General features: G+C 50.2%; 2 protein-coding genes across 2 annotated transcripts; one reads left to right on the forward strand and one right to left on the reverse strand.

Moving 5' to 3' along the window:
* Positions 1–2,013: 2,013 nt before the first annotated feature.
* On the reverse strand, positions 2,014–4,226 carry FUT1 (fucosyltransferase 1 (H blood group)). The gene is given in 3 exon segments (XM_052656608.1): positions 2,014–3,113; positions 4,063–4,097; positions 4,099–4,226. Coding segments are annotated over 3 exon segments (1,263 nt in total).
* Positions 4,227–6,087: 1,861 nt separating this feature from the next.
* FGF21 (fibroblast growth factor 21) lies at positions 6,088–7,534 on the forward strand. The gene is made up of 3 exons (XM_052656973.1): positions 6,088–6,322; positions 6,447–6,550; positions 7,244–7,534. The coding sequence occupies exons 1-3, from the start codon at positions 6,088–6,090 to the stop codon at positions 7,532–7,534; spliced, it is 630 nt and encodes a 209-aa protein (XP_052512933.1).
* Positions 7,535–16,918: the final 9,384 nt, after the last annotated feature.

The following is a 16,918-nucleotide window of genomic DNA, read 5'->3' on the forward strand; positions in this document are numbered from 1 at the left end:
AGAAGGAACTCATGTCCCAAGAAATGAGAAGTCCCCGGAAGTTCCACACCTTTACTCCTACTCACACACCCTCATGCACACAAGTCCCCAAAAAACCTGCAGAGATGTGTTGGTGGTGTGGATTTTAATTCATACATCCCTCTCTCCCACCTATGGTAGTTGAGTCCGGGACTGGTCCCCCAAAACCCCCTGAGAAAACTACAAAAGGTCTCAAATTCTCAGACAACTCTGTAATAAAGGTATCCACCCTCATTTCTTTCAAAAAGCCTCATGGAAGTTCTAAAAATCTGAGTCAATAATTCTCTGAGACTCCCCTGGTGGTCCAGTGGTTAAGACTTTGAGCTTCAAATGCAGGGGTTGCAGGTTCCATCCCTAGCTGAGGAACTAAGATCCCCCATGCTGTCCTGCATGGCCAAAAATACCCCATTCTCTTGTCCAGACCCTGTGCGACTTCCTGGGTTGGAGACCTGTCTGGAGTCTGCATACCTTCTTATTCTTTCATCCTACACTTGTCCAAAGCCAGACTTAGAGGTTCTGTGAATTCAGGGACAGAGGGTGGCTGGCAAGGGACACAATGCCCACTGTTTTCTGCAAGCCCAGAAGGCACCCTTATGCCAGGGGTGTGCTGTGCGTGCTCAGTCACTCAGTCATGTCCAACTCTTTGTGACCCCATGGACTGTGGCCCGCCAGGCTCCTCTGCTCATGGAATTCTCCAGGCAGGAATACTGGAGCGCGTTGCAATTTCCTCCTCCAGATCTTCCTGACTCAGGGATGGAACCCAAGTCTTCTGCGTCTCCTGCATTGGCAAGCAGATTCTTTACCACTAGCCACCTCAGTAAATCAACTCCACCACCCCCAGCAGCCCAGCTATGGAGGAGGAAACTTCCTTAGTACTGAACTTGGAGCCAACGTGTGCACATCTAGCTTTGGCAGTTTTGGATTTTTTTTTTTTAAGTGTCCAGATATTTTTGCAGAGCCTTACTCCTTAGGCTGAAGCATTCAGCACCATCTCTTCCCCCTCCCATCTCATACTTTAGCATATCTGTGGTTTTTCAGGGGCTGAAATGTTAAGTAAAGTTCCACCTTGCTCACACACTGTCCCAGCTACAGATAGGTTTGTCTTCCATCAACCTTTCCAGCAGTGGTGAGCTGTTGATTTACTGGTTGTATATGGCACCCCACTCCAGTGCTCTTGCCTGGGAAATCCCATGGACGGAGGAGCCTGGTGGGCTACAGTCCATGGGGTCATGAAGAGTTGGACACGACTGAGTGACTTCACTTTCACTTTTCGCTTTCATGCCCTGGAGGAGGAAATGGCAGCCCACTCCAGTATTCTTGCTTGGAGAATCCCAGGGACGGGGGAGCCTGGTGGGCTGCCATCTATGGGGTCGCACAGAGTCGGAGACAACTGAAGTGACTTAGCAGCAGTAGCAACTTGCTGAGGTTACCTGGAATTCTAGAATCCCATCCGCTCTGGAAGGGCCCTGAAGGGTTCTTTATAGGCATTAGAGTTGACCCTCTCCAGAAAACATCTCCCCACCCCTCTAGAATCATTCCAGAACCACAGAAGGGGAGTTGGTGGGTGCTTTCTGTAGAACACCCATGAGTTCCTTCAGTCCTGCTGACCCAGAGAAGAGAACTATCTCTTCTCAAAAAAGGCCAGGATGGTCAACACTGGAATGGTGAATTCCCTGTTACTGGGGCAGTGATCTAGAAGTACTCTGGTTATGGCCTGGGAAGAACAGGTGGGCACTGTGCCTTCTAGAACTGCCACGAACTTTTCCAGACATCGCCACCCACCATGCAAAGGTTTTCCATTGATTCTAGAATGTTCCAGCAGTGGCAGAAAACACCCATGCCCCTTTTCTCCAAGTCTAGCCAACTAGAATGATTCTAGAAATGGGTGTCCACCACCTGCAGGACCACAAGCTTCTCTAGAATCTTCTGGGCTTCCAGAAATGCATACTATTGGCCCTGTGTGGATCAGGCTATTTCAGAAAGTCTCCCTGTTCCTCAAGACTCAGCCTTCATTTGGAGCGGAGACAAGTCCGCATTAATGCCCACCCACTTGGGCAGGAAGGCAGCCTTAGGTTTAAAGATCTTCAGGAAGCTGGAATCAGGCAGGGTGAAGGTGGTCAGGTAGACGGTGTCTCCACCAGCCAGGTAGGCGGCCCAGAAGCCAAAGGTGCCAATGGTCATGATGGTGTGGTTGCATTGTGTGAGCAGCGCAAAGTCTTTGTGGGGCGCACCCTCCTGCCCATCTCCGGCAAAGATCACATTCCCCCGGGAGGTGTCAATGTTTTCCCGGCACCACTCCATGCCGTTGCTAGTGACCACAAAGATGGGGGCTTTGTGTCAGGCCTGGAACCAGTCCATAGCCTGTTGGAGGTAAGCGTGGTCCCCCACCACACCCTTCCAGTGGAGGGGCATCACTTGTAGGTAGTCCCCGCGGCGCACGTGGGCACCCACGAAGGTGCTCGGGCGGTCCCCGGTGCGGGGGAAGCGGAGCCCACTCAGCGAACGCTGCGCCTCCTGCCGCAGATGCTCGTGTAGGGTGAACTCGCTGCGGATCTGCTCCCGGAGGTGATGGAAGAAGGTCCAGGAGCAAGGGAAGCCCGTGAGCTTCAACCAGGGCTCCTTCAAGTGGGCGTACTCCTCCGACATCCAGTCATGAAGCTCCAGCTCCTGCCAGGGAGTGTGTCTGTCCACCTCGGGCGCCAGCACAGGCAGTGTGATGCGGAACACGGGGGCCAGGACGGCGTGCATGGAGGGCTGGATGAAGGCCTGGCGGCCATTGAGCTGAGCCAGGGCCAGCAGCGTGGCGTACTGCCCCATCTGGTTCCCAAACCGGCCTTTGGGGTCGATAGTCCAAGTTCCTGAGATGGAGGCAGGATGCTTGGGACAGGAAAAGGTGGCGTTGGTGTTCACTGGTGTGCCTGACAGGCAAAGGATGGCCACGGGAGAGGTCACCCGGCTACGGTCTGGACACAGCAGGAACAGGTCTAAGCCACTGTGCAAGAGGTTTTGGTGGATGAGGAGGAAGACGACGCAAGCAAAAACACAGGCTAGCAGGAAGATCAGACAGAGGTGACGATGGCTGGGAGCCCACATGGCTGCAGGTCAAGAAGAGCAGATGAGGAGATATTAGAGCTTGAGAATGACTATCAGGGAAGAGAGGGCTGAGGGAACCAGGAAACAATGAGTTTGGGCTCCTGGGCTTGAGGGTAAAAGGAATCCGGGCTCCTGGATCTGAGTGAGGAGGAGCTAAGGGCTTGGAATTTCCAGGAATGGAAGATGGTGAACATTAGTGGTTTCCGAAATGAGAGTGATCCAGGAACCACCAGCTTGTCCCCATGTCAGGGAATCTCAGTGTCTCGGGTGCCCTGACGACTCCTTTCTGGGTGCACCTGTGTGTGAGGGGCAGAGGCCACCACAGAGGTGACAGGAGGCGACCATCAAGTAGAACGTGAGAGGCCAGAGGCCCAGGCCTGGAGGGGTGGACCTTGATTCCTGGAGGAGCAGGAGTCGGGGGGTCGGGGGTGGAGGAGACTCCCAGGCACCATAGGGGGTTAGAGGTTGGGGGTGCACCTCTTGGGTCTGAGGGACTCCTGGGTCCGAGGCGTCTGCGTTTCTCACTCACCTGAGCTCCTGGCGAGTGGCGGCCCACAGCCGGCTTGGGCTTGAATGGAGCGCTCCGGCTGCAAGTGCAGACCACATCCCGCTGGGGGCCCCCCTCCGCCCCCCTCCTCGGAAACCTGGACTCCAGGTTCCCAGACCCGACGGGCCTCCCTCTCCGCGCCTCCTCCCGCGACTGGCTGCGAAGGTTCCGGGAGGAGAGAGGTAGGAGAGTGGGCGCGGCTCCGAGAATCACAGCCTTGCCCTTCCCCGGCCCGGCTGGAAGCTGAGAGAGGCAGCGCCCCGCCCCATCCCTGGCGCCGAGCCCCGGCTCCGCACGTCCGGAACCGCAGCCCCCGCCTCCTGCCCTCCCGGGACCCGGAGAACCTGCGCCTCAGCCCGCTCCCCTCCCACCCCCACCCGCACCTCCAGCTCCAGGCAGCCTACCTGGCCTCCCTAGCAGCCGCATCTTTTCGTGGACACAGATCTAGCTTGCAACTGCCATGCTTGATCCGGATGCTCCGGTCCGTCGACTTCACCCTCTTCCACTCCGGTGTCTGTGGATGCTCCGAGTCCGGCCACGCCCGGGCGTCTGGAGCTGGCCCGGGCATCCTGGTGCCGGCGGCGAGGGCGATCCTCGGCCCCCTGCCGCGTGCTCCCCCCGGGAGTTGGGGTGGGTGTGTGGGTGCAGAACCTGGTCGCCAGGCTGTTCCACGCGCGGATGCAAAGCCTCCTCCAGCTCTCAGGATCCCGGAGTGAGAGCCTCCGGCCCGAACGTGTCCCCATGCCCCCCAGGGGCCGCTGATCCCGCCCCCGCCCCCCTGCACTCGCAAATTCCAGAGTCCCAGGCTGTCCTTTAGAGGGAATCAGTATCCGGCGCCTGACTTTCTACTTTCTAGAAGGGCATGTCCCGCCTCTCCCGAGGTCAGGAGTGGAGAAAGCAGAAGTAGAATAGAGTTTCTCCTCCCTGCCTGCCTCAGAGGTGGCAGCAGGCCTCTTCAAGAAACAAACGCCGGGCTAGTTCTGCAGACCTGAAGCCATTTCCCCTGTCGACGGTTGCTCCCCACCTGTGCCCATCCCACCCGTGGCCCGAGTAGTCTGACTATTGCCATTCAAGAAATCAAAGACCCAGGGATTGGACTTGACTCTCCAGAGATGTGATCATAATTTCTCCAGATCCAGGACTCCCCAGCCCCCAGCCCACTCCTCAGACTGAGAAATCTGGCCCCTCCAGTCACCCTCAGTCAGATCTGGTGTTCAGACTCTAGCACCCTTGTTGCTGTTGCTCAGCTGCTGAGGCGTGTGCGACCCCATGGACTGTAGCCCGCCAGGCTCCTCTGTCCATGGGACCTACCAGGCAAGAATACTGGAGTGGGTTGCCATTTCCTCCTCCAGGGAATCTGCCAGACCTAGGGATCAAACCCTTGTCTCCTGCATCTCCTGCACTGGCAGGCCGATTCTTTACCACAGTGTCACCTGGGAGGTGGTCTTTACCACGGACCTTGCCCCCTTCGGTTCCAGGAAATTGCTCACCCCCTCATTCCCCTTGGGATCTTGGGTCTAACTTCTCCCTGAATAGCCTGGGTCATTTGCCAACTCTGAGTCAAAGACTCTCACCATCCCCCCACTTCCCCAGGCTATTTTGAGGGCACCTGTCTGATCCTGGGTAGCGTCTGTGGTGAAAGAAACATCAGGATTGCATCAGGACCCAGGAGGAGGAGGAGGCCAGGATGTTTCGGGGCATGAATGCCTGGGCTGCAGTTACTCAGGAGCTTGTCTTGTAACTTCCAGATCATGACACCTGTTTCCTTGAGGAGGACGCTTTGATCCTGTGGAGCTAGCTGCTTTCCTGATGATCAGCAAGCTTCAAAAAACCCAGAACTTCAGGTGAGATGTGGAAATTCCAGTTGTGGGGCACGATCTGCCTCAGTTAGCCAGAAAGGCGGGTCCCCGTTCCCTTCCTGCTCAGGCTGCAGAGTCAAGGTCCCCAGCCCCTTCCTTCCTCAGACCCAGGATTCTGAAACCCCAGCTCCCTCCTTCCTCAGGCCAAACAGTCTGGGCCCTCTAGCTGCTTTCACCCAGGTCCCAGTTCATCAGATTTCTATCCCCCTGGTGCCTCACATGGTGGAGGCCAGGCCCCCAGCTGGAAGGACCCCCGATTGCATCATCTGTCCAGGTTGACCTGGACACCGTGGAATCCTAGCATCTGCCAAGTGGGTCAAATATCACGGGTCAGGCGTCGGGAAGGTGATGGGGCGGGTCCGTCTGGATATAAATTCCGGAGTGTCTGCATCCATCCCAAGAGATCTGGGTGTCCGGTCAGCTGTGAGTCCATGTGCAAGGGGACCCAGGCTACTGAAGCAGCCATCTGAGAACCTGCTCTCCTGGGCAACCGGACTCCGAAACAGGATCTAGACCATTCGGCTCTTCAAACCCCAGACCCCAGGCCCCACCTGAGGACGTGAACCACTGATGGGCTGGGACGAGGCCAAGTTCAAGCACTTGGGCCCGTGGGTCCCTGTGCTGGCTGTCCTCCTGCTAGGAACCTGCCGGGCGCATCCCATTCCAGACTCCAGCCCCCTCCTCCAGTTTGGGGGCCAAGTCCGCCAGCGGTACCTCTACACGGATGATGCCCAGGAGACAGAGGCCCACCTGGAGATCAGGGCCGATGGCACAGTGGTGGGGGCGGCCCGCCAGAGTCCCGAAAGTGAGTATGTGTGTGGGGAGGTAGGGCTTGATCCTGAAGCAGTAGGGAATTGGGGCCCGGACTCCTGAGTCTGGGGGAGGAGGGGGAAAGGCCTTCTGAGCCCCTGACCACTTTCTTCCCTCAGGTCTCTTGGAGCTGAAAGCCCTGAAGCCAGGAGTCATTCAGATCTTGGGAGTTAAAACATCCAGGTTCCTGTGCCAGGGGCCAGATGGGAAGCTGTACGGATCGGTGAGTTTCCAGGATCCCCGTCCTTGCCCGCCACCCATCCTCACAATCTGAGGGACCAGGTTGCACCTTTGATGTTGGTCAGGCTTGGTTGGATGTTCTCTGCATGCCCCAAACCTGGCCACAATCCCCAGAGGAGGGCCCTGTGGTCATCAGCGTTCACAAGAAGAAACTGAGGCTCTGGCAGGGCGACCACCGGCCCCAAGTCACAAGGCTGGTGAATGACAATGACCCGGGAGGCTGAGTCTTGTGACTCCTAACCTGAGCTGACCACACAGGTTCCCACAGGCCTGGCTCATGCTGGGCGAAGGGTCGCTCCGGGAATCGATGGCCTGTAAAGTGAATATGACCTTGGGTGCTAGCCAGATGCCCCTGCCAGGACTTAGAGAGCCTCCTCTGATCCCTGGGCTGGAATATTCTTCTCTGTGAGGTGGGGGGCGGGGAAGTGCGTGGGTCTCGCAGCGCCACCTAGGGGTTAAGGAGGGCCCTGCCTCCGTGGTTTTGAGTCTGGGAGGAAGGGGCTGGGGAGACCTAGACGATAAAGCTGAGAAAGGAGGGGGTTCCCCCAGCTCCCCAGCAGTCCTGGGACTGGGGGCCCTGGACTCCTGAGTCTGGGAGAGGTTGGGGCTGGGGGTCCTACAGAAGCAAGGGGGTATCAGAACCCCCACACTTCTGACCTGACTCTCATCCCCGCAGCTGCACTTTGACCCCAAAGCCTGCAGCTTCCGGGAGCTGCTTCTTGAAGATGGGTACAATGTCTACCAGTCGGAGACCCTGGGCCTTCCACTCCGCCTGCCCCCGCAGCGCTCATCCAACCGGGACCCGGCCCCGCGGGGACCTGCTCGCTTCCTGCCGCTGCCAGGCCTGCCCCCGGCGCCCTCGGATCCTCCAGGGCTCTTGGCCCCCGAGCCTCCCGACGTGGGCTCCTCGGATCCCCTGAGTATGGTGGGACCCTCGTATGGTCGAAGCCCCAGCTACACTTCTTGAAGATGTCCGCTGTGTAGTACTGGGTCTCCTCTTTATTTATTGCATTTTTTATCTTATTTATTTTTTTTTATTTTTCTTACTTGAGATAATAAAGAGTCTGAGAGGAGGATCAGAGTGAGTTGTGTGTTTGAGGGAGAAAATGGGAGTCTGCTTCCGCGTCTCTCCTTGTCCCTCCATTGCCAGCCACGTTATGAGAAGGTCCCAGCCTTTCTGCACCCCTTCCCCGGCTGACCCTCAGTGTTTGGCTCTACTAAGGCGTCCCCAGAGACTCTGGACTATCCTTGCCCTTTGACAGGACAGTATTTGTTATTCTTCCCTCACCCCTCTCCCTGACCCCAACCACGTGTTTGTGTTGTGGAACTATTTCTCTGCGGTAACTCAATAGTGGGGACAATTTTTAAAATGGCACAAGCGGACCCACATCCTTATGGGAGATGTAGTTTTGGGGGGTTCATTTAGCGCTAGGAATGGTCCTCAGGGCTGGGGCAAGGACAACTTGCATTCTGGAGATACAATCGTTGCTAGGAAGGCCTTTTTGGGTCCTGAGGATTCAGAGGGCTGGACATCTGGACACCTGGATCCCAGGAGAGCAGGGGAATCTGGCCATCGTGGTCTGAGAGAGGAGGGACTGGAGATTGAGAGTCCTGGATCTCAGAAAAAGGACTTGAGAATCTAAATGCTTCCATCCAGGTGTTTATGGACCTTGGAGAAGAATGACTGACCCAGAATCCAATCTCAGTGAGTAAGTTGCCCATCCCCACTTCCTTTCCACCATCTGGATTTCCATATTGCTCTTCAAGCTATTTTCCAGTTGGGAAAGACGTGAAGACAAAAGTTTAGACTACACTTCCTAGGACCATCCCTAGTGCTAAATGAACCCTCCAAAAACTACATCTCCCATGAGGGTGTGGGTCCGCTTGTGCCATTTTTTAAAATGTCCCGTTATTGAGTTACCGCAGAGAAATAGTTCCACAACACAAACACGTGGTTGGGGTCAGGGAGAGGGCTGAGGGAAGAATAACAAATAACTGTCCTGTCAAAGGGCAAGGATAGTCCAGAGTCTCTGGGGGTGCCTTAGTGGAGCCAAACACTGAAGGTCAGCCGGGGAAGGGGTGAAGAAAGGCTGGGTCAGCTTTGGTGGGGTCCCAGGTTTCTGACTGATCACTGCAGCCTCACAGGAGTTATGGTCTTGAAGCATTAAAGTGTTAGTCACGCAGTCGTGTCTGATTCTTTGCAACCCCATGGACTGTAGCCCCACCCACCCCTACCTCACCCCCACCCCAACCCCACCACCCCAGGCTCCTCTGTCTTTGGGATTTCCCAGGCAAGAATACTGGAGTGAATTGCCATTTCCTCCTCCAAGGGATCTTCCTGACCCAGGGATTGAAACTACATCTCACGTGTCTCCTGCATTGCAGACAGATTCCTTACACTCTGAGCCATCTGGAAAGCCCGTCTCATGAGAGCACATTTAAAAATTCTCTTTAAAATATAAAAACAAATTAATGTTTTATAGACCATGGGAAAAATAATTTTCAGCAAAGTTACAAAAATTTAAAGCATTCCTTTCTTTAATTTTGTAATTCTTTACTGTGGAATAGCTCAGAATGTCACTTCTGTTTTAAATAACAGAATTGATAACTGAGCAAGGAAACGTAATTTGGATTATAAAATTCTTGCTCTAATAAAAATTCCTTAAACAGTGAAAAAAAAATCGCTTTGTAGGGAGTGGGGTGGCCCAGGATAACTTTCCTAGCCTCACTGTTCTCAGAGTTCACTCTTCGCTGTTTCCATAGAGTATGAAAAAATATAACCTTTCAGCTCAGCCGCGCCGCCAATATTTCAAAGAGAGAGCTATACCTCCCCTGTTTACTTCCCCACCCGTACCTGAACCTTCTCTCTCCTTTGGAGTTCCTGCCAAAATCAATTTGGATTTTGCTTCCATTAGTTTTCACAAGAATGGAGCTTTGTCCAAGTACTCAAAAGAAAACTATGTCATATGATAGGTGTAATTATCACTACAATAGCACTCATACTGCAAGATATAAATGTATCAAACTAACAGATTGTATATCTTAAATTTATACAATGTTATCTGTCAGTAGATATCAAGGGTAATTTTTTTTTTTAAACTATGGAGCTTTGTTCTTCCAAAAGAGATTCCCTTGAGTAATTCTGTGATCTCTGAGGACCCAGACCACCCCAGCATCCTTCAACCTTCCCATAGCATCCAATATCTAACTACTAATTGGAATATGTGAAGCTGCGCATGTGTGCGCACACACACACACACACACACACACACACACACACACACACACTGCTGTTCTCAGATTATCTCACCAAGTTCTCAGCCAAGAGGGCAACTTCTTCTCTAGGGGTGAGGATTGGTGGGAAATTTCCAATTTTGTTTTGTTTGTATGGGGTTTCTAGTGTGTTTGTTTTTGTTAGGGGCAGTGCTGTTGTGGCAGGTGGGCTCAGTAGTCACAGCCTGGGGGCTCAACTGCCCCATGGCATATAGGGTCTTTATTCCCCAACCAGGAACTGAGCCTACATCCCCTGCATTGGAATAATGTGGATTCTTTTTTTTTTTCAATTTGTATTTATCTATATTTTTGGTTGTGTTGGGTCTTCATTGCTGTGTGCAAGTTTTCTCTAGTTGCAGCGAGCAGGGGCTACTCATCATTGGGGTGCACGAGCCTCTCATTCTGGTGACTTCTCTTGTTGCGCAGCACGGGTTCTATGGCACGTGAGCTCAGTTGCCCCACAGCAGGTGGAATCTTCCCAAACCAGGGGTGGAACTCGTGTCCTCTGCACTGGCAGGCGGATTCATAACCCCTGAACCCTCAGGGAGGTCCTGGAGGGTGGATTCTTAACCACTGGACCACCAGGGAGTCCCAGGAAATTCACAGCACTTTTGCTTTTCTTCCTGTACTGGCACTGGTTTGGCTCCACCACCCCCTCATATTTCGGGGTTCCTGGAGCTCCACTGTCTGCTGGTTTTGTGAAAAGTGTTGTTTGTGAGCTTCTGTTCTCCTACTGGCTCTCCCATGGTTTGTTTTTTCTGGGGGGAGGGGTGGAATTTGGGAAGATTAAGAAACTCTAACCCGAATCTAATCACGGGGAAACATCAAACAAACTCCAATCGGCGACCTTCAGCTAAACCAACTGGCCTTGACTCTGGGAAAATGTCAAGGTCAAGAAGAAGGTGGGAGAACTGTTTACATGAACAGAGACCAGAGTCAGCACAAGGAAATGCAGTTGGCTGAGCAATCCAGGTGTTGTCCTGGATGTTAACAAGACTCTTGATAACACTTGAATGAGTTCTGTCCTTTAGAAAGTAGTCATTTATCCATGTTAACATTTGCTGTGGTTATTGTACTGTGTGTATTGTACTGTGGTTATTAAACAGGATGTCTTTGTTCTTAGCAGATACACACTAAAGTACTTTGGGACAAAGGGGCGTGGTATCTCCAGTGCTTTCTCAAATATTTCTGGAAAGGCAAACACATAATAATATATAGACATAGAGAATAAATGCCTGCTTTCTCAAAAGCAAGAAGGAACAGGAATAGCGATAATTTGGGGCGCCTAGTTAAGATTATATGAGTTCTTCGTACAAATCTTTTTTTTTTAATTGAGATATAGTTGATGTACAATATAAGTTTCAAGTGTGCAAGATAGTGATTGGCAATTTTTAAAGGATAGACTTCATTTCCTGTTACAAAATATCGGCTGTGTTCTCCATGTTATACAGTATTTTCTTGTAGATTATTTGTTTGCCCCTTCATCGCCTGCTCCTATGTTGCTCTTTATCTGCAACTTGAAACTTTCTGTAGGTTCAAGACTCTATCAGGTAAGAGTTACTCGCAGCCCCCCAACCCAAACAAATCCATGCTATTTATAGCCGCCACTGCTATCTGGCCTCTTTCCAAACATCCTTTGATGCCGCTTCTAAGAAGAAAGAGAAATTTTCAGGTCCTCTCCCCATCCCACCTGTGAAAGAAAGGATTGGAAGGAAGGAAAGAAGGGAAGGATGGAGGGAGAGGGAGAGAGAAAGGAAGAGAGAAGAAAGAAAGAAAGATAAAGAGAGAAAGAAAGAAAAAGAGGCAAAAGCAGAGGTGAAAGAAGAGGAAGAGAGACAGGAGGGGAAAAAGAAAACGCAAGAAAGGTGTGACACGCCAAGTGGAAAGTGTGAACCACCACGAGGGCCCCCGGCTTCTCTGATTCTGTGACAGGACATGTTTTCAAGGTGAGGCTCAAAGGCATGCAATGTGACTGAAAGTGTAAAACCCCACCAACCCACATACAATGGAATATTATTCAGCCCTGAAAAGGAAGGGTATTCCGAAGCATGCCAAACACGGCTGGATCTTGAAGACATTTTACTAAGTGAAAAAAGCCACACGAGGATAGGTACTGCATGATTGCACTGATACAGAGGTACCTGGCATAGCCAGATTCATAGAACCAGGAAGTAGAATGGTGGCAGCCAGGGGCAGCAGAGGTGGGGAGTTGTCCCATGGGCTCGGAGTTACAGTAATGAAATCAGGTTCTGAAGATGGCTGACGGGGATGGTTGCATAACAGCGTGAATGCACGGACAGCCACTGAACTGTACGCTTGTCAGTGGTTAGGGTCCAACTTCATTCTTTTGCACGTGGGCATCCAGTTTTCCCAGCACCGTTTGCTGAAACGATTGTCATGATATCTTTTAATGCCAGAAGAACTTTTGTATACGGGCACAAATATTCACAACTATTTGGTCTGGGGGTAATGATTAATTAATTTTCAAACCATCAACTTTCCTCTAAATGTTCACTGACTACTCTGAAACCTAAAAATAGCAAGCCGCCAGTTTCACAATTTCAGACTTCCCAAAACATTTGAACAAGGATTGCAAATTTAATAAACAAACTTTACAAATCTGGGACCTCAGAGCCCCTTAAATAAACCTAGAACTTTGAAGAGAAGCACAAGAGTCATACAATCTTTCTATTTTTCCAAGTGAAAGCAGGTTTATCGAAAGAGAGAAACATTCCCTAGGCAGAATGCCGTCCCTCTCAGAAGGCAAGAGCAGCCCAGAATAATATCATCCGGAGCATATATCCACAAGTCTAATATAGCAGATTCTCATAAGCACTGTAAATACCTTCAGTTCAGTTCAGTCGCTCAGTCGTGTCTGACTCTTTGCGACCCCACGAATCGCAGCACTCCAGGCCTCCCTGTCCATCACCAACTCCTGGAGTTTACCCAAACTCATGTCAGTGATGCCATCCAGCCATCTCATCCTCTGTCATCCCCTTCTCCTCCTGCCCCTGATCCCTCCCAGCATCAGGGTCTTTTCCAATGAGTCAACTCTTCGCATGAGGTGGCCAAAGTATTGGAGTTTCAGCTTCAGCATCAGTCCTTCCAATGAACATCCAGGACTGATCTCCTTTAGGATAGACTGGTTGGATCTCCTTGCAGTCCAAGGGTCTCTCAAGAGTCTTCTCCAACACCACAGTTCAAAAGCATCAATTCTTCAGTGCTCAGCTTTCTTCACAGTCCAACTCTGACATCCATACATGACCACAGGAAAAACCATAGCCTTGTCTAGATGGACCTTTAAGACCCACAAATAGAACAGTGATGATCACATTCATCAGTATGCTTACATTAAGCTGGTTGCAGGACTTCCCTGGTGGTTAAGGGAACTTCATTGGTTAAGAATCTGCTTGCCAATACAGGGGACTCAACTTCGATCCCTGGTCCAGGAAGATCTCAGAAGCCAACTAAGCCCACGGGTCACAACCACGGAGCCTGCTCTCTTCAGCCCATGCTTTGCAACAAGAGAAGCCACTGCAATGAGAAGCCCCAGCACCACAACTAGAGAGGAGTCCCCGATGGTCGCAGCTAGACAAAGTACGCACTCAGAAACGGAGACCCAAAGCAACCAAAAAGAAATTGATTTTTTAAAACTGGTTGCAAATATTTTTATGTCATATTTATATTATGGATATACATGTGTTTCCTCGGTGCTTCAATTTTGATCAAAGATTTTGATTCAACAACCTTTTAAAATTTATTTTATGTATGTGGGCTCTACTGGGTCTTCCCAGAGGCCCTCGGGCTTTCCGTGTTGCAGAGCTCAGGCTCAGTAGCCTCAGGCTACTGGAGCTTAGTTGCCCAGAGCATGTGAGATCTGCTTCTCAACCAGGGATCAAACCCACGTCCCTCGCATTGGCAGGCGGATTCTCAACCACTGGACCACCAGCGAAGTCCTAATTCCACAGTCTTGATACTTACCTGTGATATTTCTTACCTACCAGAAAGTTCAGCTTTGCTTGTCTACCACCTGGGTTAACAGTTTTGATGGCTGAAGATTCAGGCCTGGGGTCTCTTCCAAAATTGACTCACACCAAGCCTGAGTTCCAGGACAATTAGACTTTGTTGTGACCACATGACCGCCAGAATTAGGAAATTGACTTGGGTGATCCTGATTTACTTCCCACCACTGTTTGTTCAGAGTGTCACCGCCTTGTAGAACAGCCTGAACAACATGTCCCAAGAGTCGTTGTCAGTTTAATAGCCAAGATTATTTAGCGGCTGTTTGTCCTGGAGCCTATCCCATTAAATGTGTGGAATATTTCCTCTTTGTTTTGCACGCAGGGTGAGACTTTTCCCTCCGTTTGTTCTGGGGAGGCTGTACCACGGTCTCTGCAGCATGAATCTCACCTTCTCATTCTGTGATCCCTTCAGACAACCGACCAGAGAGGCAGGAAGGACCTGGCAGGAGAGCAGGAGGCAAGAGGAGAGCCTAAGGAACTTCCTTTCACCTGCTCCGAGCTCCACTCTGCATCTTGCCAGCAGCCACAGGCAACAAGGGCTTGTGCTACCGGTTACTTCTGGCACGTCCATCTACAGCTGGCTGCACGGAGACTTTCAGTTTCTTTGGACAGAGGTATTATCATCCATGGGCCAGAGCACCAGCTACCTGGAGCCCCCTGCTCAGAGGTTTGAGTTCTACCCTGGATTGGTAGACAGTTCTACCTATCCTCTGAGCTCCTACAGCCCCAGATGTGTTGATATAGGTCCCTCAATCCTGTCTGACTCTTTGTGACCCCATGGACTGTAGCCCGCCAGGCTCCTCTGTCCATGAATTTCTCCAGCAAGAATACTGGAGTGGGTAGCCATTTCCTCCTCCAGGGGATCTTCCCTACCCAGGGACAGAACCTGGGGCTCCAGCATTGCAGGCAGATTCTTTACCATCTGAGCCACAGGGGAACCCACAGCCCCAGAAATCTGAGCTACTTCTGGTCATTATTGCCCCTATTACCTCAAGGATCATGTCTGGTTCTTCCAGCCTCTTAGTACGTGTGTAGCCAATTCCCCTTAATAAATTCCCTGTATTTTAAATACCTGGAGAGGTTTCTGTTTTCCTCAGCAGACCAAGAAACCTGGTCCGGGGTTTCAGTTTGATTGAAAGCCTTTGGTTAATGTTGAAGTCATAGCTTATCTTTCTAAGAAAGCTTAAGATGGACAATATTAACAACTGCAAAATGAATATGTTCAAATGTTTAAAGACTTTAAAAAAAAAAAGGATCAGAAATGAGGAAAGTCACGGCATTATTAAAAGATCAGGCAGGTTTGGAAAAGAACAAAATAGGACTTGCAGCGGGCTTCCCAGGTGGCTTAGAGATAAAGTCAACCTTTCAATGCAGGCGATGTAGGTTTGATCCCTGGTAGGGAGAACTAAGATCTCACATGCACCTAAGCCCAAATGCTGAAATGACTGAAGACAAAAGAGAGTCCGTGCGTCTCAACGTAAAGATCCTTCGTGCACAACCACTATGTGCTGAGACAGAGCCCAGGCAGTCAAATTGAAAAAAAAAAAAAAGAACTACTAAATGTAACTTACCAGGAGAAACTAAAAGAAGCATGGCCTCAGACTTTTACACAGCAAGTATTACTTCAAGATAAAGTGGAACAGTGCTGGTCATGACCACAAGGAAATAAAATGTGATCCTTCATTTTCATGCCCAGCCTAACAATGTAATGTCAAGGATCAGTATTTTTGAACACGTCAGGATGTGGACCAGAGCTCCCATGGTGATTTAGCCCAGCTGTTTGTCATCTCATGGACTGTAGCCCACCAGGCTCCTCTGTCCATGGGATTCTCCAGGCCAGAATACTGGAGTGGGTTGCCATGCCCTTCTCCAGGGGATCTTCCCGACCCAGGGTTTGAACCCTTGTCTCTTAGTTTCCTGCATTGGCAGGCAGGTTCTTTGCCACTAGCGCCACCTGAGAAGTCCCTTTTTCTCATAAAACACCCCAAATATTAAGAACCCTTTTGGTCCCTGATTTTTTTTTTCACCTATCACTATACGTTGGAACTCTTTCTGTATGGATACCTAGAGAGCTTTTCATTTTTATACAGCCACATAGAATTACACTGCTTACATGTACCATAAATCTGCTTCCTTTTGACGGATACTTGAGCTGTTTCTAATCACCTGCCACATCAAAGAATGGAACCAGTTACAACCTTGTAAAAACTTTATTTGATATATATCTATATAAAACATACATACACACACACACACACACACACACACACATATACATATAGCCAGCTTGTAAGCTAAATCCTCCAAAACAGGATGACCAAATCAAAGGATAAATCCAGTTGTAGTATTACAGATATTGCCAAATTACCCTCTATAAAAGTAGCATGAGTTTGTATACTTACCCATAATCCATGCATTCCTTTTCCCCCATAAAGTGTGTTATCAGACTTTCGGATTTTTGACAATCTGAAACACAGAAATGGTATTTAGTTGTTTGCATTTCTCTTTTTGTCAATGAGGTCAAGCATCCTTGCATAGATTTACAAGCCATTTTAATTTCCTTTTCAGGGAACTTTGTGTATTTATCTTTTGCCTGTATTTGTAATGGGTTGTTGGTCTTTCTCATACTGATTTTTTTTTTTTTTTGATTTGGCTGTGCCGGGTATTAATTGGAGCAAGCAAGATCTTTAGCTGTGGCATGCAAACTCTTAGTTGCAGTGAATGGACTCTAGTTCCCTGACCAGGGATCAAACACCGTCCCCTCCGTCGGGAGCGTGGAGTCCTAGCAGAAACGATTTCCATAGTTCTTTGTATATTAGAAATCAATACGAGTTGTAAATACACCTCCCCATTTGTTATTTACCTTTTGAGTTTCGCATAAGGTGTTTTCATTTGCCATACAAGGTTTGTTCTTTAAAAAAAAGAAAACAATATTTTTCTCAACTTTGACACAATCACAAATTTACACCTCATGTTGGAAGTACAGTACAAGCAGCTGTTATTTTCCAGAACCATGTGCACATAATTCAGTCACTTGAGGTCTCATCATCACGCTA

This window comes from Budorcas taxicolor, chromosome 18 (genome assembly GCF_023091745.1).
Source record: "Budorcas taxicolor isolate Tak-1 chromosome 18, Takin1.1, whole genome shotgun sequence".
Classification (NCBI taxonomy): Eukaryota; Metazoa; Chordata; class Mammalia; order Artiodactyla; family Bovidae; genus Budorcas; species Budorcas taxicolor.

Excerpts from the sequence above, each read along its gene's own strand:
- FGF21 (XM_052656973.1), top strand. The coding sequence starts at position 6,088 with ATGGGCTGGGACGAGGCCAAGTTCAAGCACTTGGGCCCGTGGGTCCCT. Across the intron at positions 6,323-6,446 it reads GGCCCGCCAGAGTCCCGAAA|GTCTCTTGGAGCTGAAAGCC; the intron begins GTGAGTATGTGT and ends TTCTTCCCTCAG. Across the intron at positions 6,551-7,243 it reads ATGGGAAGCTGTACGGATCG|CTGCACTTTGACCCCAAAGC; the intron begins GTGAGTTTCCAG and ends TCATCCCCGCAG.